Source organism: Taudactylus pleione, unplaced genomic scaffold (assembly GCF_031769625.1).
Source record: "Taudactylus pleione unplaced genomic scaffold, aTauple2 ptg000236l, whole genome shotgun sequence".
Taxonomy (NCBI): domain Eukaryota; kingdom Metazoa; phylum Chordata; class Amphibia; order Anura; family Myobatrachidae; genus Taudactylus; species Taudactylus pleione.
Genome location: NW_028284638.1, coordinates 5918900 through 5943950, shown reverse-complemented (window position 1 = coordinate 5943950; position 25051 = coordinate 5918900). Strand labels below are relative to the sequence as shown.

General features: G+C 41.0%; 1 protein-coding gene across 1 annotated transcript in view; it reads left to right on the top strand.

Annotated features, from left to right (window-relative positions):
- Positions 1–25051, top strand: part of TET2 (tet methylcytosine dioxygenase 2) — a 114324-nt gene that overhangs the window by 55549 nt on the left and 33724 nt on the right. Inside the window, exons 2-4 of the mRNA XM_088479498.1 lie at positions 15618–18642; positions 20171–20261; positions 23993–24086. Coding sequence (XP_088335624.1) covers positions 15663–18642; positions 20171–20261; positions 23993–24086 — 3165 coding nt within the window. The 5' untranslated portion in view covers positions 15618–15662. The remainder of the gene's footprint in view (positions 1–15617; positions 18643–20170; positions 20262–23992; positions 24087–25051) is intronic.

Here is a 25051-nt window from a genome sequence, read left to right as displayed (position 1 = left end):
GGGTTTAGAATAGAATAGAAACCGCCACCAAACCGCCGGGGTTTAGAATAGAATAGAAACCGCCGTCAAACCACCGCTTAGTAAATTTTGCCCTCTGTGTTGTGAAAACACTATGCTTTCAGCTCACATTGACTTCTATAGTCAGGAAAAGGGAATGAATCTGAGCTCCCCAATTACTACTGTGTATATAATGCCAGATTAGTAAGAGAAAGATGTGCAGAAGTGGAGTCCTTTCTGAAGGAGTCTTGCAGCTCTGCAATATTTAAATAAATAATTTTTGCCTTTAAGTTAAACATCACTCCTTCATATTCAGGGAAAGGCAGCAGGTGGAATGGAAAACATGGATGCAAATACAACATACAACTGGTGTACAGCCACAATCTTTTTAATACATGTGAGTTTCCATAACAAAAACAGTTGTACATTAATCAGGGCTGAACTGGATCTAAAAAGTAGCATGTATAAAACACGCACATATATGAACATGCCAAACTCCATTATTCATGGGGCAGATCGTAGCTGAGATTTTCTGTTTGCACCAGCATTCATGAGGTGTAAAGTGCACAGATTGCAACAATAGGCAACAGTATTTTGTGGCAGAAATTGATTCACATTTTAACAATAATGTAGTAGCTCAGACTGATCCTAATACTCTCAAGGACATCATCCTAGAGTCGGCAGATTGCCAGACCAGGCCTGAGACTATTTGCAGATAACAAAAAAAATAATAAATGCAGAAAAGAACTGTCCTTTCTAAGATGTTGGCTGCTTTAATTTAGGCAGAAATGCTACTGGTAATGTTAACAGTTTACCAACTTTTCTCAGAATTATCCTGTTTAAAATATTGTCCTATGATTGTTCCAAGACAGATTTAAGAGGTGCCTTTGATGAGGAATATTTATGGTACTTCGTAAATTCTAATGAGGTTATGTTTTGAAATCGCCCTTCAGCAAAAAAAATAAATGTTTTAAGTGTTCATTATTTTCCTTTTTTTTTTTTATTTAATATTCATAGTGAAGATGACCTTCACTGCAGTGTTATCACACATGATTATTCTGGTGATTTTGCTGCTGTCCTGACAGAATTAAAAGGAACATGACTTCAAATTAATGATACAGGTTGAGTCTCCCATATCCAAATATTCCGAAATACGGAATATTCCGAATTACGGAATAATTTTGGCATGACTGAGATAATAAAACCTTTGATTTTTGATGGTTCAATGTACACAAACTTTGTCTAAGGCACAAATTATTAAAAATATGGTATAAAATTACCTTCAGGCTGTGTGTATAGGGTGTAAATGAAACATAAATTTATTTCATGTATGTACACAAACTTTGCTTGAGCCACAAAATTATTGAAAATATTGTATAAAATGAGCTGTAGGCTATGTGTATAAGGTGCATATAACACATATATGCATTCTGTGTGTATATTGGGGTCCCATTCCCCAGATATTTCATTATGATATGCAATTATTCCAAAATACGGAATATTCCATGATCCAAAATACCCCTGGTCCCAAGCATTTTGGATATGGGAGACTCAACCTGTACTTGAGTTCCATTGTAACAGTATTGTTGAAGTTCAAAATGTGTGTCTTTTATTACATATAGGGGCCTATGTATCAAAGCTTGTTGAGAGATAAAATTGTGAGATATAAATCACCAACCAATCAGCTTCTAAATTACATTTTATAGGCTGTGTTTGTAAAGTGACAGGAGCTGATTGGTTAATACTTTTTCTCTCACAATTTTATCTCTCATCAAGCTTTGATACATTATCCCAAGAAGGATATGTTTAATTGACTGTTATTTAAAAAACATTTTCCTTCTCTTTTTTTAATTAAGGCTTTCCTGTTTTAGAATGATTCCTGTCTACATATTGCGCCATGCTAATTCAAAATGGTCAAATATTTTTTTTTTCCATTAGAGCAGGGGGGGGGGGGGGGTGCATGAGACTTTTCCAGGTAGCCGGAAGCACCACCAAATTTTTGGGAGCCTCCCGGCCATTCTGGGAGAATAGGCAAGGATGCAGCAACCTCCATTTTTAAAAGACGTGATTGCATATCTGATACTTTAAGATATTTGTGCAGTCACCTTACATCCTGGGCCAAATAATTACACCTGAGATGTTCAAGCAGAAAACTGCTAGATGTAAAGTTTGCACATTAGTTTTCTTCTGCAAGATAATCTGAGAATAATATTATGCTTTAGACCAGGGGTCTTCAACCTTGGCCCTCCAGCTGCTGTGGAACTACATATCCCAGCATGCACTGCCATAGTTTTGGCATGCTGTTATATCAAAAAGATGGCACTGCATGCTGGGATGTGTAGTTCCACAGCAGCTGGAGGGCCAAGGTTGAAGACCCCTGCTTTAGACCTGTGCCCTCTGCCTTTTGGCTTAAATATTTGATAGTGTACAAAATAAGACCAGAAGATTGACGTTCAGCCAAAAAAACACCCATTGTTTATAGTTCACTATTGTTTCATATCTGCATTCTTTGTGTAATGAATGCCTCATCTTCATTACAGCAGTAGGCAGGTGGTTCTGCCGAGTATGTTGTCAGGGTCATAGCAGTTCCTAAAGTGACCTTGACTGGCTTGTCAAACTAGGAAAAAAAAAATGTTTATCTTTTTGTCACTTTAAGAATACTGTGTCAATAATCCTTGTAACATGAAAGAAAAGCCTGGCACCCTACAATCAAATAATAGGATTAACACTAATCTCGAGAGCCATTTCTTCTGCATGAATTTCTACCTCACCTGGGAAGATAATTTTAGAGCCAAACAGAATTTTGAATTACTAATGTTAAGTGAATCTGTCACATTCAACAGCTGTATGAAACACTATAAACTGGACAACACCAGAGAAGAAAAGGCTTCTTCATAGATTTTCCCGAAATAGGAAAACATCCTCTTGTGCCCATAGTCTTCATATGCTGAATTATATATATGTTTCTATGAACATAAACATTTGCTTATCCAAGAATAGCTGGAATACTTTTAAGAATTGCTTTATATTGATTGCTTTTCCTGATATAAAATGTATAATATCCACATGCTTCACGTATGGAGTGTACCCATTTGTAATGCATTTTTAAGGAGTTCTGTGTTAAATGGTGCCATATTACAGCTTACTATTTTATGAGTTGTCTACAGAGAACTACCAGAATGCAAGGTAATCATATTATGTTTAAGGCTTGGTACTCATTAGGTGATATATTGGACGATATGTTGCTTTGAATCAAATCAGAATGACATATCGTTCACATCTCATAGTGTTTACGCTGAGTCGTGCATTCACGTGCGTCATTTCTTTACTTCTGATGTGCTGCATGTGAGGTGGGAAGATATCGTAAACGATGTGGTGCACATCGCGCAGTATGTACACTCTACCGGAAGGCCACAAGATATATTGGTCCAATCTTTCCTCGGAAGACATCACCTGATCTGCCAGTGATCAACTGTACACAATGGGAACGATTCTATTCAACGCGATGTAAATAGCGCCGGGAGTGAGCTCCTGGAGCTATTCAATACACCGCACTGCCAAGTCCGACTAATGATTTCTTCTCTCATCCCTCTGGGGATGAGAGAAGAAATCCGACAAAAGCCCCAGCGCGAGGCTGTTCTCTGCCCTTCGCGCCTGGAAAATAGCTGCGATCGGGGCTATCGCAGCGGCTACGCAGACCCATCGCAGAGTGATTGACAGGAAGTGCCATTTGTGGGTGGTGATGGAGGGTGGTCGAGGAAACGCAAACGTACCAGTGCATTTCAACGGCGTTGCATGGGCGTGCATAAATTATCCACTGCGGTGCCCTATGCAGCCTGAGGCCTGATGGCATGCTCTGAAGTTAACAATTTCTGAGTAAGGTCAGCGCTTGTGCAAGTGTGCGTGAGGCTGCGATGGTACTTGATTGTACCGATGGTTTTGCAGTCTTGCTAAACATTACGGATGTGTGTAAGGTAAAGTGGGCGTCCTTCTGTAGTGCTGCGATGAATTAACATACTATCGCAGTTGAACTGCGTGCGTAATCGCTATTGCATTCGCAGTTGCAATCCGGAATGAATCAGGCCCATAGTCCCTAAGCTAATATACAACTGGTATTATACATATAAGTCCTATAAATTATGTAATTTTACGTGGGATTTACAGAAACTTAAACAATAGGCAGGGTTTAGTGCAAACCATGGTTGTTATTGTGTACTGGTACTGATTTAATACATTATTAGAAGAGTCACATGCAAACAAATCACTGGAACGAGTTCTAGAGCAAAACGTAATTGAAGGACATATTAACTTTTTGAAACAATATGTACTTCTTAATTTAGCCTGATTACCATGCTATAGACTAATGGTGATTACACATGGTCCAATATATGGAGTTTTACCCAAGTGCACAGAAATAAGACCAATTAAAGCGAATATCAGATTGAACTGAGTTGTGATCATCTGGTGCATTTTCTCAGCAGCTGGGTCTCTTCCTTAACCACATGGCCAGTTAGTATGGTGGAAGATGACTGCTATCTCTAATTGCCAAGGATAGTCCCATGTTTAAAATATTTTATCCCTGTAAATGTCCCTTTTTATCAATATCGACCAACTGAATAGCACAGTTTCTTGTTTTCTAAATCAGTTTTTAATTATTGGGATATAATAGCTAATAGTTATTGAAAAAATTACAAAACATGATATAACCATGTTGAGTAAAAATACCATTATGTGCATTAGGTGAATGGACTCGGGGCCTGATTCAGACCCGCTCGCGAGCACACAGCGCTTGCAAGCGGGTCAATGGTCCCCCACTGCGCATGCGCACACTGGAGCATGTGCGAGACCCGGCTAGCGACGTGCGCTCCGTCGCTACGGGTCTCGCACCAAAGCGGGGCAGCTGTCAATTTTGATTGACAGCTTGCCCCGTTTTGGAGGCGGGCAGGGGGGATGGCTGGCCAAACGGAGGCATTCCCGAAGGAACGCCTGCCGTTTGATTGCGGCCCCACTGACATCACGAGTGATGTCAGTGGGTGAGCTTGCGGCTCTATTAGAGCCGAAAGCTCACTGGGGCTTGCGGGAAGGAGACCCTACCACAAGGGTCTCGTCACAAGCCACGATGGTCGTGACCATTGCGACCATCACCTGACCGCTCGCTAAACCTGTGGGTGGTCACCCAAAGCTTAGCGAGCGGCCAGGAGACCGTCTTTAAAACAAAACAGGGATGCCCTGATTCAGAGCGAGCGCTCTCAAAGAGCGTCCGGCTCTGAATCAGGCCCTCAGTACAATGCATGATGCACTACACAAGCTTCTCAGAAAAATAACCCTGGAAATAATAACTTTACCAATAGCAGTAATTCTTTTTAACACAATTACCAAGACGCAATTTCTGACAGATGGTTATATTGCAGAATGTGTGGCCAACATCAACTGAGTGTGCACATGATGGCCCATGGGGAGGCAATCGGGAAGCCGACTGCCTAAATACCGGCAGCCGGCTTCCCGACTGTCTTATCCCGGCAAGGGTGAAATGCCGGGCGTCTAGATGTAGACGCCCGCATTTCCCCGACGCCGGGAGACTGGCGCCCGGCATCACGATCGTAGTGATGCCGGGCGCCGCGAGCGGACAGCCGCGGGGGGGGGGGGGTTAGGTTTAGGGCTCCCGGGGTGGACTTAGGGTTAGGCACCCCCCGGGAGGGTTAGGGTTAGGCTAGGGGGAGGGAGGGTTAGGGTTAGGCACCCCCGGGGCGGACTTAGGGTTAGGCACCCCCCGGGGGACTTGGGTTTAGGCAGCGGGGAAGGGGGTGGTTAGGGTTAGGCACCCCTAAGGAGGGTTAGGGGGGTTAGGTTAGTGGATACTTACCTATCCACGATCGGGATTTCCAGCGCTGTCAGGCTTCCGCTGCGTCGCACTCTGCTCCTGTCGGGCTGCCGCTGACGGGAATCGAACCGCGGCCGGCGGTATTTCATACCAATTCCTGGACCATGAGCCTGCTTCATAAACCATAGGAGTTTAAAATTATGTAATGGACAAATCTGGCATGATCACATTATAGATATATCATGTAACGTTTATGTAATATTTATCTTTAGATTACTGTCCAAAATGTATGACAAATCAAAGAATAATGTAAGAAAAACAAAATATTTAAATTATATATCTAAATAGCTAATTATTGTATTATTCTTAAGTCACATGCTTATACATATACACTTTTGTTCTGTGCATATTTCATTATCGATATACATATTTATAACAATAGGCCTCATTTAGAAAATCTTTTGCTTTGGTGCGTCTGTATAGTCCACACAGCACACATCAAGGTACTCCCCTACTCCCCTTCAAGGAGATACCTCTGAAAACTAGGGGGGCAGATTCAATTAGGCGTGGGTTGCAGCCTGATTGCACCTCCACAGGATGGGAGCAGAGATCAGCAGGAAAAATGCATCCCGCTGAGCCAAGGAAGCTGATCCAACTGCAACTTGCAGGTAACTGTTTTGACCCCTAGAAGTGTACCTAAATGTGCAGAGAGGTAGAAAAATGTATAAGTGCCCTATGGACCAGTCCAGCCCTCCTACCACATTCAATTCAAGACTCATTCAATTAAACCTTCAGTTTTTCTCATGAATATGAAAATAATTGAAGCTTCACTTATGACTTAATCTGAGTGAGGGGACATGGTTACATATCACTTTTATGAGTATGAAGCTTTTCTTTCAATGCTCATTGTACACCAAATTGCAACATAAAGGCACAAATAGGGGTTTGATTAAAAGTATTAGATGAGCATCACTTTAATAATAATAATTTTATTTATATAGCGCTTTTCTCCCATAGGACTCAAAGTCGCTTTAAAGACATCAGAAAACATGGTACATTGTACAAGGATTTGGTGTTGCAAAAAAATAGAAAACCACACCGAGATAATTAAAAATCAACCGAAACCTAGAGAGCACAATAAGCATATTGCAGGGTTGGTGCAGACATTTTGGGAAATAACTGCCATGGGTTATATACTCCACCCACAAAGGTACCAAATGAGGCAGCCGTTTTGGGCGCACTACGTAGGATTACCCTGGGTGGAATAGGTTACGCCTAGAAGAGATGACACAAAATGGGTGGTTGCAAAATCCTGATGCTAGGAGTAGGGTCCCAACATAATAGTTAGGTCCATGTATTTTTCATCCCATCCACGAGTGTACCAGGTGAGGCAGCCATGGTGGGCGCACTATGAAGGTTACACTGTGGGTGATAAACCACACAAGGACCCAAGGAATATATTGGAAAACTTACACATGTGTGGCAGTATGATATACCCTTTGTGAATAGATCCACATGAAGTACATCCTGCCCATGGAGGATGCACTTCAGTGGATGTATAGCACACCAGTATATCATACAGTGGATGTATAGCACACCAGTATATCATACAGTGGAGGTATAGCACATCAGTCTAGCATACAGTGGGGTGGAAGTACATTTTACAAAACAGGGATTAGTAAATACAGCTAACAGTGCTGCAGTTCGGGCATGAGATTTACGGGTAACTGAAACATTTAAAATATGAAATGCACTGAATTAATAGATCCACGTGTTTGTTCATCCTGCCCAAGAATGAACCATCCGAGGCCGCCATCTGGGGCGCACTGCGTAGGTTACATCTGGCAGGGTGTGCAAGTAGCGAAGTATTACGTCCAGGTGGAGAAAAAAAAATAAAAAAGAATAAATGGTGACCGCATTTTAAGTTAAAACCATGTTACACTTAATCAGAAATTAAAAAACGATAGAGTGATCTGCAAAAAGCCACAGCGTTTCCTTCGCTCGAGTGTGTGGGTTTGTCACATCCAGCAGTTTGTGGAGTTCGATTTGGCTGCAGCATGAGACAGCAGCCTAACCCAGTCTCAGGGGAGTGTAAATGAAGGTGGAGTGGCACCATTCCTGTGTTCGTGAAATTGTTTAAATTTTGGTCAGAAAGTAGTCAAAAGTCCAAATCCAGTTCGAACTCCGGTTCTAACTCCATGCTTCAGATGACATGCTTAATATGCAGGCTACAGTAGCAGGCAAGCCTGTGTGTGCAGGCTTTAAAATGAGTCCCTTTTGCAGGAGAGGCTAGGTCAGCTGGTACAGTGGGAGGGAATGTTTGAGCAGTTTATTCAACAAGCTAATTAATGGTGGGGGAAGATGCAGCCTCACAGGTGGAAAACAAACTTTCAAAACAGACTATTCTTTCAGTCAAAGGCATCAGATATGGAAGATAACATTAGTTTACCTGGAAAGAGATGAAAGATGGTATTAAAAGTCAGCTCCGGTTCTAACTCCATGCTTCAGATGACACGCTTAAGATGCAGGCTATAGTGGCAGGCCAAGCCTGTGTGAGTGACTTTACATCAAGTCATATTAGAAAATTCAACCACGCCTGCACAGGGACAATGGAATTGGGCTACTCTGCTCAGTGAGGAAAGTTTCCATAAAAGGACCCTTTCAATTCTACCCCTCTGTTTAATTTTAATAATCTCGCTTCTGTCAGATGGTACAACTTTCTACTCCTCCACAAGCACCACCATCTTGTTCTGCTAAGCCATGCGCTGTGGTGAAAATTAGGAGCACTTGCACTTATGAAGATATGCAGTGGCTTTGTGCCTTGTTATTGACCTCCAGCTTTTATTAGCAAGATTGTTTTCTTATAGAAAACAGTAATTTATATTTAAGTGACATGGACAGCTTTATATAGAGGTGATTGTGTAGTGTAGATGAGTTATTGTTAAAGTGTTCCAAAGATGATGTTTAATGTTAATTTTAGTGATGCTTCTCATACTCTTATTTACTGCTCATGCACCTAGTAATACACTCGAACTTGGTGGTTATAAGAGGAATTATGACTGAGGCATACGGACCAAATAAAAATCATTAATTTCAGGAGCACAAGAAAATAAGATAATACAAACAGAATAATGTGGATTATTAGTACTGGAAAAAGCAAAACAAAAATATCTATAGACTAAAACATATTGATATTGTTTATTTAATTGTGAACATGCACAGGCACTGCACACCCTGCACCCATAGTATACTTACCTTGTGCTGGCAAGCAGGTCCCTCCTTCTCAGTGGTGCCATCTTCCCAGTAACCTTCGGAAAGATGGAGCTGCGCAGTGAAAGCAAAGACCCTGGCACTATGCCAAAGCCTTTGTTCTCTTGTGCGCATGTGCTGTCTTCCCGAATATCACTGGGAAGTTGGTGCCGCGGACATGGTATACAGGGCTTGAGGCAGGGTGGGTGCTGTTCAGAAGAGACACTGGCACTTTGATACGCCCCTTGTGGGAGTCTGTGCACCTGTTATGGAGAAAATAAGTACCAGGATTCAGCAGTGAAGTGTACAACAGTAGAGTAGAAGGACCAGAGTACCTGCACATAGCTAAAAATGTCCCTCAATAAGCCTTGTATATATACCGTAATATGAGGTGTTGTGTATTATAGATTTGGCTAGTAAGAGTGAAGTGTTTAGTTAGAGCACAACAAGCTGTCCAATAGAAAATTATTTTTCCATTTTATGACATGTACAGTAGCACAGTTTATTCATCAGGACCTATTACAGCTTGTATACATAACCCTATTTGGGAACATATTAAAGGTCTGCACTGAGATCATATGCCGGGTGATAATGCTCAGAATTGTTTAGTAGAGATCATCAGTATCGGAACCCTTGTGGTCTATCTGGGCCTTATTTAGAGTCAGTGGCATGCACTTCTCTTTTGTGTCTGATGTCTGACTTGCTCACTGCAACTAGATGGGTGAGACCTGGAAAGGACATGAACTCGCAGAAAGTGGTTGTCAATGTGATGACAGTGGGTGTGCAGTGGCAACAAAAGTACAGTAAGTAGGTGTTGGCGTGTAATAGCAAATTGCAACAAACATGGCCACTATAAAGCAGTCAGTGTTAGCTCACACCCTGGTGTAAGGGTAAAAGTGTTTGTCTGATTTTTGCAACAATTCAGATGATCCAAGTCACTTGGGTAATTATTAGCTGCACAGTCCGGCCATTAACTGCAATATATTTTTGTGAGCTGTGATTTTTAGCATTTTGTGTACTTAGGTTGCAGAGATACAACTTTTTTTTTTTTTAAATCGCGAATAAGTTTAAGACTGAACAAGGCACTTTACGTGTTAAATGTACGCAATGTTAGCAGTAGTATTTCTCTCTTGTTTTTCTCTATATATAGTGCATCCGGAAAGTATTCACAGCGCTTCACTTTTTCCACATTTTGTTACAGTTTTATTCCAAAATGGAATAAATTAATTTTTTTCCTCAAAATTCTACACATAATATATAATGACAACGTGTAAAAAAAAAAATTTTGAGATTTTTGCAAATTTAATAAAAAAGAAAACAACTAAGAAATCACATGTACATAAGTATTCACAGCTTTTGCTCAATACTTTGTTGATGCACCTTTGGCAGCAATTAGAGCCTCAAGTCTTTTTGAATATGATGCCACAAGCTTGGCACACCTATCTTTGGGCAGTTTCGCCCATTCCTCTTTGCAGTACCTCTCAAGCTCCATCAGAGTGGATGAGAAGCGTCGGTGCACAGACATTTTCAGATCTCTACAGAGATGTTCAATCAGATTCAAGTCTCGGCCCTGGCTGGGCCATTCATGGACATTCACAGAGTTGTCCTGAAGCCACTCCTTTGATATCTTGGCTGTGTGCTTAGGGTCGTTGTCCTGCTGAAAGATGAACCGTCGGCCCAGTCTGAGGTCAAGAGAGCTCTGGAGCTGGTTTTCATCCAGGATGTCTCTGTAAATTGCTGCATTCATCTTTCCCTCTATCCTGACTAGTCTCCCAGTTCTTGCCGCTGAAAAACATCCCCACAGCATGATGCTGCCACCACAATGCTTCACTGTATTGATGGTATTGACCTGGTGATGAGCGGTGCCTGGTTTCCACCAAACATAACGCCTGGCATTGATGCCAAAGAGTTCAATCTTAGTCTCATCAGACCAGAGAATTTGGTTTCTCATGGTCTGAGAGTCCTTCAGGTGCATTCTGGCAAACTCCAGGCGGGCAGCCATGTGCTTTTTACTAAGGAGTGGCTTCCGTCTGGCCACTCTACCATACTGAATTATGTGTCTAAAGGTAGGTAATTACCATGTATTTAGGCGCTCCTCAACATAAATGCTGTGACGGAGTCGACCGTATAGATGACATAGGTCAGTGTAGACATAAAATAAAATTTATTAATGAATACAAGGTGATGCATGGAATATAAATGCATACAGTCAAGACGTGCTGTAGATTCAAAAGGGATGAGAATTCACAGAATCAGTTGATAAATACTGGGTGAGGCAGAAAAATGGTATCTGCCATGGACATTAGACATATGCAATAGGTGAATTATATATATTGTGGATGAATCAAGGCATGAAACATAAGACAAATGACAGGTCTGGTGAGTACAGATTGCAGCAGGAAATGTGACTCCTGTTTTTAAAATAAGCACTATCGTGCAATGTACAAATAAATGGTAATAATTGTACACTTGGTAGTAGGCAAAAAAGTACAGGATATCATACCCGGTGGGTGATGGGGAGCCAGCGGGTGTTGAATTGCAGGGTGCCCGGGTTGCCCTGCAAGGCTCCTTACGCTTTACCCAAACGGAAATCAGATCCTGTGGAAAAAGTCCAGAGTCCTTGGAAGTGATTACAGGTGTAGCTTGCCGACGCGTTTCGAGATACTGGGTCTCTTCAAGGCTGTCACTCTACCATACTGGCCTGATTGGTGGATTGCTGCAGAGATGGTTGTCCTTCTGGAAGGTTCTCTCTCCACAGGGGAATGCTGTAGCCCTGACGGAGTGACCGTCGGGTTCTTGGTCACCTCCCTGACTAGGGCCCTTCTCCCACGATCGCTCAGTTTAGACGGCCGGCCAACTGTAGGAAGATTCCTGGTGGTTCCGACCTACTTCCATTTATGGATGATGGAGGCCACTGTGCTCATTGGGACCTTCAAAGCAGCATATATTTTTCTGTATCCTTCCCCAGATTTGTGCCTCGAGACAATCCTGTCCCGGAGGTCTACAGACAATTCCTTGGACTTCATACTTGGTTTGTGCTCTGACAAACACTGCCAAGTGTGGGACTTTATATAGACAGGTGTATGCCTTTCAAAATCATGTCCAAACAATTAAGCTGTATGAACATCTCAAGGATGATCAGTGGATGCACCTGAGCTAAATTTTGAGCTTCATGGCAAAGGCTGTGAATACTTATGTACATGTGATTTCTTAGGTTTTTTTTTAAATTAAATTTGCAAAAATCTCAAAAAACTTTTTACATGTTGTCAGTATGGGGTATTGTGTGAAGAATTTTGAGGACAAAAATGAATTTATTCCATTTTGGAATAAGGCTGTAACATAATTAAATGTGGAAAGAGTGAAGCGTTGTGAATACTTTCCGAATGCACTGTATGTGTGTATATGTATATATATATATGTATATATATATATATATATATATAGACGGCACTCCTGGTTTTGTCTTTAAAAAGATATAAGATATATTGAAATAGAAAAAGTTGTCATATCCAAAAGTCAGCGTTTCGGTGTCATACAGTATATGCACCTCTGTCAAGACAGTTTACATAACAGCAAAATACATAGATACCTACAGCCTGTATTTTGCTGTTAAGTAAACTGTCTTCACAAAGGTGCATATATGGCACCAAAATGTTTAGTTTTGGATATAACAAACTTTTTCTATTTCAATATAACTTTTTGAAGTCAAGACCGGGAGTGCCGTCCTTGTGTGCAGTTTATATGTTCCATACGTGGTGATGGATGGTTCGGGTATCCTGGCATTTGTTTAAAAGTTTGAGTGCCGGACGCTTCTTTTATAGATAGATATATATATAAATATATATATAGGGACGGCTGACCATTACACCAACAGGGACTGTAATTACATTGTATTCACATACATATACTTTAATATGGAGTTGGTCCCCCTTTTGCAGCTATAACAGCTTCCACTCATCTTGGAAGGCTTTCAGCAAGATTTTGGAGAGTTTCTGTGGGAATTTGTCCCCATTCATTCTGTAGAGCATTTATGAGGTCAGGCACTGATGTTGGACGAGAAGGCCTGGTTCGCAATCTCCGTTCCAGTTCATCCCAAAGGTGGTCGATGGGGTTGAGGTCAGGGCTCTGTGTGCGCCAGTCAAGTTCTTCCACACCGAACTCATCAAACCATGTCTTTATAGTCCTTGCTTTGTGCACTGGGGCACAGTCATGTTGGAATAGAAAAGGACCTTCCCCAAAATGTTGAGACTAAGTTGTAAGCATAGCATTGTCCAAAATGTTTTGGTATGCTGAAGCATTAAGATTGCCATTCACTGGAGATAAGGGCCCAAACCCTGAAAAACAGCCCCATACCATTATCCCTCCTCCACCAAACTTCACAGTTGGCACAATGCAGTCAGGCAGGTAACATTCTCCCGACATCTGCCAAACCCAGTCGTGACCATCTGATAGCCAAAGAGAGAAGCATGATTCGTCACTCCACATAACACGTTTCCACTGCTCTACAGTCCAGTGTCTGTGTGCTTTACACCACTCCATCCGACGCGTGGCATTGGACTTGGTGATGTAAGGCTTGCATGCAGCTGCTCGGCCATGGAAACCCATTCCATTAAGCTCCCGCCGCACAGTATTTGTGATTACATTAATGCCAGTTGAAGTTTGGAACTCTTCAGCTATGGAATTCGCAGAGTGTTGGCGACTCTTACGCACCATGCACCTTAGCAGTCGTTAACCCCGCTCTGTGATTTTACGTGGTCTTCTGCTTCGTGGTTGAGTTGCTGTTGTTCCGAAACGCTTCCACTTCCTAATAATATCACTTAGTTGACCGTGGAATATCCAGCAGGGATGAAATTTCACGAACCGTCTTATTGCAAAGGTGGCATCATATGACCGTACCTCACTTGAAGTCTTCAGAACGACCCATTTTGTTCCACAAATGTTTGCAAATGGAGACTGCATGACTAGGTGCTTGATTTTATACACTTGTGGTCTGATTGAAAAACCTCAATTCAATAATTGACAGGTGTGGCCAAATACTTTTGTCCACATAGTGTGTGTAAGCCTGTCATTTATTTATATGTATATCAGATGAAGTCTGATTATTGAAGGACGACACTCGTTGGGACTACTGTACTACTGTATTGTTGGGACTAATGTATTGATGGACAGATAAGCCTTTTTTTTACTGATATCTTGTACGTGTGTTTTTTAGCCATTTATGTCACTGTTAGATTACAATTTTATTTTTTACCCTAAATCACTTGTGATTGTGAATTTTATATGGAGCGAACATGCTCCTAAAAAGGGTATATGATAAATATTTATTACATATGCAGTGTTGAAAAATGGTACACACTATGTTGCATTTTTCTCTCTTCTATTTTATGAAACCAATAAGGGTCATTTGACCAAAGATACTACTACCAGATAAGTTGTCATTTATCATCAACACGGGTGTATTTTATATGTATACACTTCACAATTTCTAGACACATATAGGCGCTTATACTTTTCACTATTAGCGTTTTACTTTTTATGTGATCACCAGCACATTTTTTATTGAGTTACATTCATTGTGGAGTGTCAAATATTGATTTTGGGTGTAGTAATTAAGTTTTAGTTGCACTCTCACTTGTGCGCCTCCACTTTCACAAATATATATATATATATATAATTAATTTTATTTGTTCTTAAAGTTTCCTAGTCTAATTTTTTTGGGGGAAATAAATATGTGATCACCAGCACATTTTTTATTGAGTTACATTCATTCAGGAGTGTCAAATATTGATTTTGGGTGTAGTAATTAAGTTTTAGTTGCACTTTCACTTGTGCGCCTCCACTTTCACGTATATATAATTTATTTTATTTGTTCTTAAAGTTTCCTAGTCTAATTTTTTTGGGGGAAATAAATATCATTGTATGTGCTTATTACAACTAAATATTATCTTTTATTAAATGGTTGTCAAGAAGTATATGCTATAGTCATACTGCACACAGAGCTGCTGTTATTGTTTTTTTCTTTCTTTCTTTTTACTGATATCTGTTAAATTGTACCCATGATCATGACCATTTTGTTGTCTTAGTCCATAGGTTCTCAAACTCGGTCCTCAGGACCCCAAACAGGTCACGTGTTCCAGGTCGCCTAGCAGGTGCACAGATGTTTTCAATACTCCCTGACACATTTTAATTGATCCACAGGTGGAGCTAAATGTTTAACTTGTGATTCTGTTACGAGACTTGGAAAACATGCACTGTTTGGGGTCCTGACTACCGAGTTTGAGAACCTATGTCTTAGTAATCAACCTATCAGTTCTCCAGTAATCCTCAGAGACATGAGGTTAAATATCAATACAGCACATAAATGTCTGTTACATGGTGACAGGTGTACATTTAAGCATTTGTATATTGCATTCCTGGCAAAAGTTACATTTAAATATTCACAGACCCCATTGTTATTTTAATATATTTAGGATTGTCATATTTCTTTTATATAACTAATGTTATTCTCTTAGTTGAGTGTGAAGCTAAATCTTTGTTATTTTCCTACTAGATACGTTTGCAGGGCAGCCTTGTGGATGGCCCCGGAGCAGGCCCGATGGAAGAAGAAAGAAGCCACCATGATGAGGGCAGTAGATTGACTCCGCTTCTAATACATACACCACCTGCTTGCCAAAATAAGCCAGAAAAGCAACAGAATGGGGACCTGCCAACAGAGAAAACCCAACCCCAAATTAATGGTGTCAGCTGTTTACAGCCAAAAAGCAGCTATGGAGCCGCACACATGAAGGGAAATCCAGACTGCTCTGACCTCACACGTGAAAACAGTGTGCATTCACATTTACATAATGGTGCAATAAAGCGCACACTTAGTGAGCCTTTGCTGTCTGAGTTTCTTCAGCTGAAAAGAATAAGAACAATAGTTGAGGTGAATGGAGAAAATGAAGGTGAATTAAATGGTCAGTATATCCAACCAAGTGTTTCTGATTTCTGTAGCAAACACAGAGCTGTGAGAACGGAAGATCAGGAAAACGCATGTGTGCAGGTTCCCAATGAGCAGAACAATAACCTTAATTCCCATGACTGTGACATTGTCTTGGGTCAGAAGGATGAGACTATGCCAATGTCTAATGGTGCTACTGTTTTTGCCTCTTCCATGAAGCTTACACATGGTGAATTTTTGGAGAAAAAAGGTTCTCAATATTATCCTGAAACTGTTCCACTTGCAGTGCAGAATACCACATCTCCCATGGTTGCCATTAACACTCTAAATGATGCTAGCAATGATTTGACACCCCAGGCAAATCATTCATCACATACCTCAGGGCAGATCACTTCCCAATTAACCTTGAACTCGGTGCTGCCTCAAGAGCCAGATGCTATGGCTGTTGAGGCCCCCAATAATGACAACTGCAATGAGCCTGCTGTAAAACCAGGAAGTTTTTTACATCCCATACAAGAAACTAAACCACTTCCGCAAGAGGCACTCAGCTATAGCGCCCAGGATTTAGCTGACAGAAAATGTGATGGACATGAGCCTGAGCGACTGATGTGCTCTGAACAGCTTCCTGTTTCCACCAATGCTCCTTACAATGTCCTGAATAACGGCTCTACAGAGAGACTTACTGCTGCTTTCATCAAGGATCCTTTAACTTTGGTGCAGTTTAACAAGTTACTATATGCCCAGGAAAATGACACTCACAGTTCCAACCAAAACCTTTGTGATGGCAGTTTTGTACATTCACAGGCCAGTGAAGCATGTCAATCACTTCATCCGAGATCCTCCTCTCAGTCTGTGTTTTTGCAGTCCGATAACAGCAGAACATTGCCCACCGCTGCGCTACAATGTTCAGCAGGATTAGAGCTACCATCAGAAATCAATGGGCAGGAAAACTGTGCTTTTGAAAATCAACCCGAAAAGCAAAATGAACATGTTCCACCTCAAAATGGGAAAGATTTTTGCAATGGAATTGAGAAGGTTGGTAAAGATCTGATGGAGCAAAAAAATCCTTTTGTTAGATCAAACTGGACAACCTTTCGGTCCAATCACCGTCCAAAGGTAGACAGTGCCCAGAAGTCCGAGAACTTGCTAAAGTTACTGATGGATTCTCAGTCACAAAGTCAGAAAAAGCTAAAGCAATATACAAGAAAACCTGGTAATAAGAATCGGGCACATGGTAAACAAGACTTAGGGGGTTCTGTGACACCACCACAACCTCATGGGCATCAGCTACATTTCCAAAAGCACTTATCCCAAGCAACGGACGCAGATATTCGACTGCAATCCTATGAGCAGAAAAACAGTGCAAGTCTTTTCTATCAGTCACATTCAGAACAGCAAGCATATGACCAAGTTTTAAAACAGCACTTAAACCTGCAGACATCCGAGACAGGACAATTTCCACATAATGTACAACAACCGCTGCACCAACACGGGCTGCATTCAAAGCTAGGTGAGAGTACACAGTTTCACCAGAACCAACATTTTCAGCAAAATCTAAATTTTAAAATGGTCAAAGAGCAACTTCCACACACTCAACTCCTGTTCAGTAATACACTAAATAGGGCAAGTCCGCTAAGTCACTTAAAACTAGAGGAAAACAATCAAGCAATCAGTCAGTACCCAAACAACCATCAATACCATCCATCTGTTCAGGATCTGGAGATGCAACTGAGGCAATGTTCTAGCAAGTCAACTTTGCATTTCAATTCCAGCCAGTCCATCTCACATAGAGAAGACCATTACCTATCAGAGAATGCAGAGACTGGGAAGCAAATTAAATCTGAAGCTTTTGAGCAGTATTTTCAGTCAAGTCAGTCTCCGCAACAAGACCAGCACAGTTACCAAGAACAGAAAAACAGCAGTAATCTTCCTATTATTAACCATGATCAGCAGCAAGATCCAGATTATGGCAGGCAGAGCCATGATATAACAGCCCCACAAAGTATGACAACCCCAAGGAGATACTTACCACAAAGCAGTCCTCCTACCCCAGGTTTGCAGGATCAAACAGGATATCATCATCAGTTTGGAAAACAGATGAATTGTATTCCAAAACATGCCGCTCTGAGGCATCATTTACTTCAACGCCGGGAACAAAGCAAACATGAAGGCTCTAATGTACGCAGATCTGTCAAAGTAGAGAACGGCTCGCAGTCTGTCTGCAATCGAACACCCAATGAAAGCAAAACGGGGAGAAAAACAATCAAACAAGAGATTCAACATTTTGACCCAGAGAATATACAACAAAGAAGTATTCTTGAAACAATGGAACAGCAGATGAAACAGTACACTGGCAAATCACTGTTTCACCATCATGTGTCAACCATCAAATCACCCAAGCATGTTAAGGTGGAGACTTCAGGCCCTGTTACTATTTTAACTACACACGCTAACTCTTTGAAACTAGACCAACAGACTGTCCCTCCACATGAAAAAACCCCAACCAAGAGAGCAGCAGGATCTGCTCTGAACAACTTTTTAGAATCTCCTTCAAAGCTATTAAGCACCCCTGTCAAAAACCTCTTGGATACGCCTGTAAAAACACAGTATGATTTCCCGTCATGCAGCTGTGTAGGTAAGTGATTGCAAGTGCTCATAAAATTATACATATAAGTCATTTTAATTGTGCCAATCCATTTAATTCTTGTTCACAGGACCATTCTTATAAAACTGAATAATATGTATTATAAGGATAACTTTATAGAGTGGAGAGTGTATAGCTTCACTGGTAGTTTTTTTTGTGGCAAGTCTCCTTATTGTAAAGCAGATTTAACCAAATACTGCATACATGTGGTAAATAAATTCTACACATTCAGCAAGAGTTAAACTTAATATTTGATGCAGCAGTACATTGCTTTGAATTATGTGTATTACCTAGGGTAATATTGAAATTTCCTGCAATACATTTTCTGCTATTCTCATGTGTACTATGCTTTATGAGTCAAACTGCTGTAATTTGTGTCTGGGCATGAATGAATCTGCAGCATCCTTGGTCCCAGTGGAGGTAACCGTCAATCACTTGCAACAAAAAAAGTGCTCCCATCCCTTGCATGGTTAGTTATCTCTGTTTAGCAATATATAGATGATAAGAGTGAAGCCAAAACCTATAGTTAACTACTGACACAAAGTACTTTTATTTGCCGTATGCACATACACAACATAAATATGCTGCATATTTGACAAACACTACTGCAGTGGGCAATAGTACATTTGGAATTGAGCAGATTATTATTGAGCATGTTGGAAAATTTGGTTGTAATATATATATGACACTAAGAGGCATAGGGGTTTATTTACTAACTGTTACGTGCTACAACCCTGCGCTTCCAGACGTGTTTATGCCCGCAATTTAAAAGGGCAGTGCTTTTACTAGCTGTGTTTTGCTAAACCAATGCCCAAACCAATGCTTAGTAATTGCCAATTGCCCTAGTCTTGTTATATTTCATCTAATTCAGCTGTCTTTCCCCAAATTGAACATTGGTTTTCTCCTCTGGCATTTGTGCCATTTGATCACATTGGCTCTTGGGTGGCCATCTCAGTAATATTACATAAATATTCTCAAACTGAGGATGTCCAGCTGTTGTAGAACTTCATGCCTTAGCATATCTGGCATAAAGGGACTTGCTTCTCCACAACAGCTGGCCAGCCACGTGTTGCACAACCAGTATCAAAAAAGCATTGTATACTAATTAGAATATATACAGTTTCCAAGTTTAGGCCTCATGCAGAATGTTTAATTTGTTAGGTGTAGCACTAGTCCTGTTTCATTAGGTTCTACGTGATGACAATTATTATAATAACAGCATTAAGTAAACTGCTAATTGAATGAAATCAATATGGGGGAGGGGTGGTTTGGTGGAGGGTGTTGTACAAACACTGTTGCTCACACATCCCGGACGTCGTCTGACCAGATATTCTGAAAATGCTGACTGACATCTGCCAGTCATTGTGGGCCAACTTAAAAACAGCCAAAGTGACTCATTGTACAAATCACATCATGTATGATCAGCATTTACCTTGTGTTAAGACCTTTTAAATGATAAATCTGGAACACATTTTGCACAGAAAAACTTAATTGATTGAGTTGCTTTTTATGTCAACAGAACAAATAATTGAGAAAGATGAAGGACCTTATTATACACATCTTGGTGCTGGGCCGAACGTAGCAGCTATCAGAGAAATTATGGAAGAAAGGTAATTACCAAAGCTTATATTACGATATTATCATTATATCTTTTGACTTTGGAGTAGATTTTTTAAGCAGTGGCTTTTGCCACTTGGGTCTTGGGACCAGGGGTATTTTGGATATCTGAATATTATCTGTATTTTGTAATATTTGCATACCATAATGAAATATCTTGGGAATGAGACCCAAATCTAAACACAGAACGCATTATGTTTTATATACACCTTATACACCCAGCCTGAAGGTAATTTTATCCAATATTTTCAATAACTTTGTGGAGCAAACAAAGTTTGTGTACATACATGTTTCATGTACACCTTATACACAAAACCTGAAGGTAATTTTATACAATATTTTTAATAGTTTTGTACCTTAAACAAGGTTTGTGTACATTGGGCCTGATTCCGACCCGGTCGCAAGCGCTGTGCGCTCGCAACCGGGTCGATGGTGGGCCAGTGCGCATGCGCAAGACCCGGATAGCGACGGGCAATCCGTCGCTCCGGGTCTCATACCAAAGGGGCATGCTGTCGATGTTGAGTGACAGCACGCCCCCTTTGGTGGGCGGGCCGGGGGAGTGGCTGCCCAAACGGAGGCGTTCCCATGTGAACGCCTCCGTTTGGGGGCGGCCCCACTGACATCACGAGTGATGTCAGTGGGAGAGATTCCGGCTCTGTTAGAGCCAAAATCTCTCTGGGGCTTGCGGCAACGAGACCCTACCACAAGGGTCTCGTCGCAAGCCCGATGGTCTCGATGGTCTTGACCATCACGACCATCTTCCTGGCCGCTCGCTGTAGCTGTGGGTGGTCACCCACAGCTATGCGAGTGGCCAGAAGGCCGTTCTAAAAAAAAATAGCCCGGCCCTGATTCAGAGATCGAGCGCTCTGTCAGAGTGTCCGGTTCTGAATCAGGGCCATTGAACCATCAAAAGCAAAGGTTTCTCTATCTCAGTCATGCTAAAAACAAAAAACCCTATTTTGGAATATTTGGATATGGGAGACTCAATCTGTATTAATATAAAGTGCAAATGCCTTGTGTTTGGTACTTAATATTGATACTGCTTAAGTTTGTAGGTCAAACTCGTCATTAAGCAAGCCGTTGCTTAATAAATCTAACCGTTATCCTTTTTAGCCTGCAACCATTGTTCTGTACAGGGCCGGCTCCAGGGATTGAAGCACCCAGTGACGGCTATCTCTAGGGCGGGGGTGTGGCCTAATTACCATAGGCCATGCCTCCTATGTGACATTATTTGGAGGCATGCCGGCATGGCACGCCTCCAAATAACGTCAGGCTGGGGGGGAGCCTCACTAGCTGGGCTTCCCCCAGCCCTCTCCCATCACTGGATGGATGCTGCGCACAGCATCCATTCAGACTCCGGGGTACGGCACAGCTGTGGCGCTGGGGGTCCTCAACCTCCAGATTTGACCACCCGTGGGCCACTTCAGCCCACGGGTGGAACAGCGGGACAGTACTGTCCCGCTGAAATCGGGATGTTGGGAATGGGTGCGCCCTCTATGGGTGGCGCCCCTGTTCGACCGCACTGGTCGAACACCCCTAGAGCCGGCCCTGGTTCTGTAAGTGGATACCTTTTGTATTTACAGTACTTCAGAATTGGTTACAAAGTATAGGTACAGATCTGATTCGGAATAATTTGGACTTTTTTCTTGCAACATCAATGTTGTGTTTCACAGGCTAACAGTCACCGGTTAAGAAGAGCCTGATTATGAAAGAAGGTCCACATCACACATTTACTAATACTTAAAAATCTATTTTTAAAAATTGTCTGTTAGTACATGTGTGATTTAGCCCCTGAAACACAAAATCAATTTTTATTCGACCCTTAGTCAATTTAACAGAGTCCCATGATCTCTTAACACCGTAGAGAGGAGGTAAAATCAAGGTAGCTAAGATCCATAAATGTTAAATAAAATATAGAGTAATAAAATAATATTAAATCGCACTGGTTATGTATCTGATCTTAAACTTTGATAAAATTCCACAAGTATAATAAAGTTTGTTTTGTAAGGCTGACTGGAAAGAAGTTCACCATGTTATTTATAATAATCTCCTTTTAACAAAATGATTGTGGATTACCAATAATAAACTAGTTATTGTACATAGGGGTCAATCCCATTAGGTGCGAATTGCGAGTTGCTATTTTCACTTCGAATTCGCATAACGAATTCATTTTGCAATCGAATTAGCAACTCGCACTGAATCAGTCAGACTGAATTCGCAACTTTCCACTCGCACCTCTCTGAGGGTGAGAGATGGAAAGTGAAATTCTTTATTTAAGGTTAAAATGTCGGGACACTGTGCTGAAGCCCTTGGACACCCCCTTAATGACTAATTAGGCATTTGGAAGTTTCTAATTAGCTTAATTAGTCCAATAGTTACATGTAATTTTTTGGGTAAAAAAAATATGTCCTCAAATTAAACCCAAAATCAATCATTAGTTTAGGCACCCCAAATGTAATTACAATAATTTTTTTAGTTGAAAAATTTATTTTTATATTTTTTTTATTTTTTACAAGGTGCCCTCAAAGTACCCCAAACTCACCCTTTTTCCTACTTTTTTTGCATTTTTCGTTTAATTCATTTGAGATTAAACGAAAAAAGTGTTTTTTTTATAATTTACTTGCATTAAAAAAAAAACCACAAATCAGCTATGTGACACCATTAAAAAACCTACAGTACCTTCCTAATGCCCACAAACAGCCTTCTATACGGTCCTGCTGACGAAATTATCCATTTTGGGGGGTCTAGGATGGTCTGCCCACATTTCTCTCAAATCTCATTTGGCAGTCAATTCGCACCCCTCCGCAGCGAGTAGTGCGAATAGGCATTTTTAATTGGATTGAAGAATTCTCGGGAGCACGCTTTGCTGCAAAGTCTGCGAATTTCAAGAAACAAACTCGCAATTCGCACCTAATATGATTTACCCCACAATGTTATTTTAATCAGTAAGAGAGCGATATAGCAAGCTTTCTAAAGAAGATAAATGGAGAAGTTGACCATAGCAACCAAACAGCTACTAGCTATCATTTATGTACAGATGTGTCCACATACATCTAGCCTCCTTGCATCACAAGTCGCGCTACACATAACGCAAGAGCTCCGTGTGACTCGGTAGCACCAAGCATCTTTTTGTTCAACTTTTTACCTTCAAATGCGTCTTATTTGATCAGCGAATAGATAGCACAAGCAGCTTCTGCTGATTGAAATGATATGCAGCATGTCTATGTTCTGTGAGCGAGTACGGGTGTATCTGCATGCGAAATGCTACATTACAGTGTCAGCAGCTGTAACACTGTAGCATAGTATTTCGCATGTAGATACACTCGCAGTCGCTCACAGAACATAGGCGTGCTGCATATCATTTTAATCAGCAGAAGCTGCTTGTGCTATCTATTCGCATCGCTGTGCAAATAAGACACATTTCAAGGTAAAAAGTCGCACAATAAGATGCTTGGCGCTACCGAGTCACCCCACGGCATGGTGCGACTAGAAAGGCTGTGTAACGCACATGGAGGCTAGATGTATGAGGACCCATCTGTAGTACAGTACGTTCTATAAAATTACAGCTATAACCCGATGAGTTGCTATGGGTCACTTCTGCTATAACCTGATTGGTTGCTATGGGTAACTTCTGTGTCCTCTTTAGAATGATTGATATACCTCTTCCTTAGTCTTTCAAGCTTATTTTAAAAAATATCTGCATTAAATGGAGTTTCATTTTCAGGTTTGGCCAGAAAGGCAAAGCCATCAGAATCGAACGAGTTGTTTATACTGGAAAAGAAGGGAAGAGCTCTCAGGGATGCCCGATTGCAAAATGGGTGAGTGAAGTGCACATTCAATCATGTTAAAATAATACATCAAGTTGCTCTTTTTACTTAAGAAAATAAAGATCCACAATTCTACATCAATAAATAAAGGAATTACAACAGAAATATCTCTCAGATATTCTTAATACCATCCTAATCTACTACTCTGTGCAAAGGATATAAATAATGATCTAAGCTCCCATGCCAGGGCTTTGCTACTTTTCATATCCTAACAAATGAACCCTGCCATTTAATGTCAGCTGTAAACAGTGCATAGTGCTTTTTGGGCACATGTCTCTGTCATGCCAGCAGCTGTCTATCTTTTTGATGAGATTGTGATTGTAAGACATCAATTTGTAGACATTATAGCGCTGATGCAGATTTGAATATATACCTGTTTGTGGAGCGCAGCTTGCGTGTTTTTGCACTGCACATGCTCCAGAACCAAACACATGTAGGAAAGAGCAACCTCACTTCTTGTATATGTCACATCTCCACTTGCAATGTAAATACTCTGCAATGGGTAGTTCTCATGTAGGTACAGTGAGAGAGGGCATGTTGACAGAACTTTAGCCTATGCAGAAATGGACCTGTGCAAATGATACTCCTAGTAACATGCATATTTGTGCTATATAGGCTGGTGAAAGTGCCAACTAATACAGAATGATGGCTGCTATCAAGCTATGTGTACGATGAGAGGCGATCTGCCCACATAGATGCGAACAGCTCTGCATACTGATACGCATTTAGTTACGTGCACGCAGTGCTGGAGCAATTATTGTTGACTTCAACTGCAACACCATAAACTTGATAAACTGACAACTGGTGGTTTTCTCAATAGAATAATACACATTGGATGTATGAACGTCTTATACAGAGGAATGTTTCTTATTTTGTGTACATTAATGGAAATACTCATGAAAAACATATTTCTTTTTTTAGCATAATTTTTCATGTATTGAGCTCCTTTTAACTTA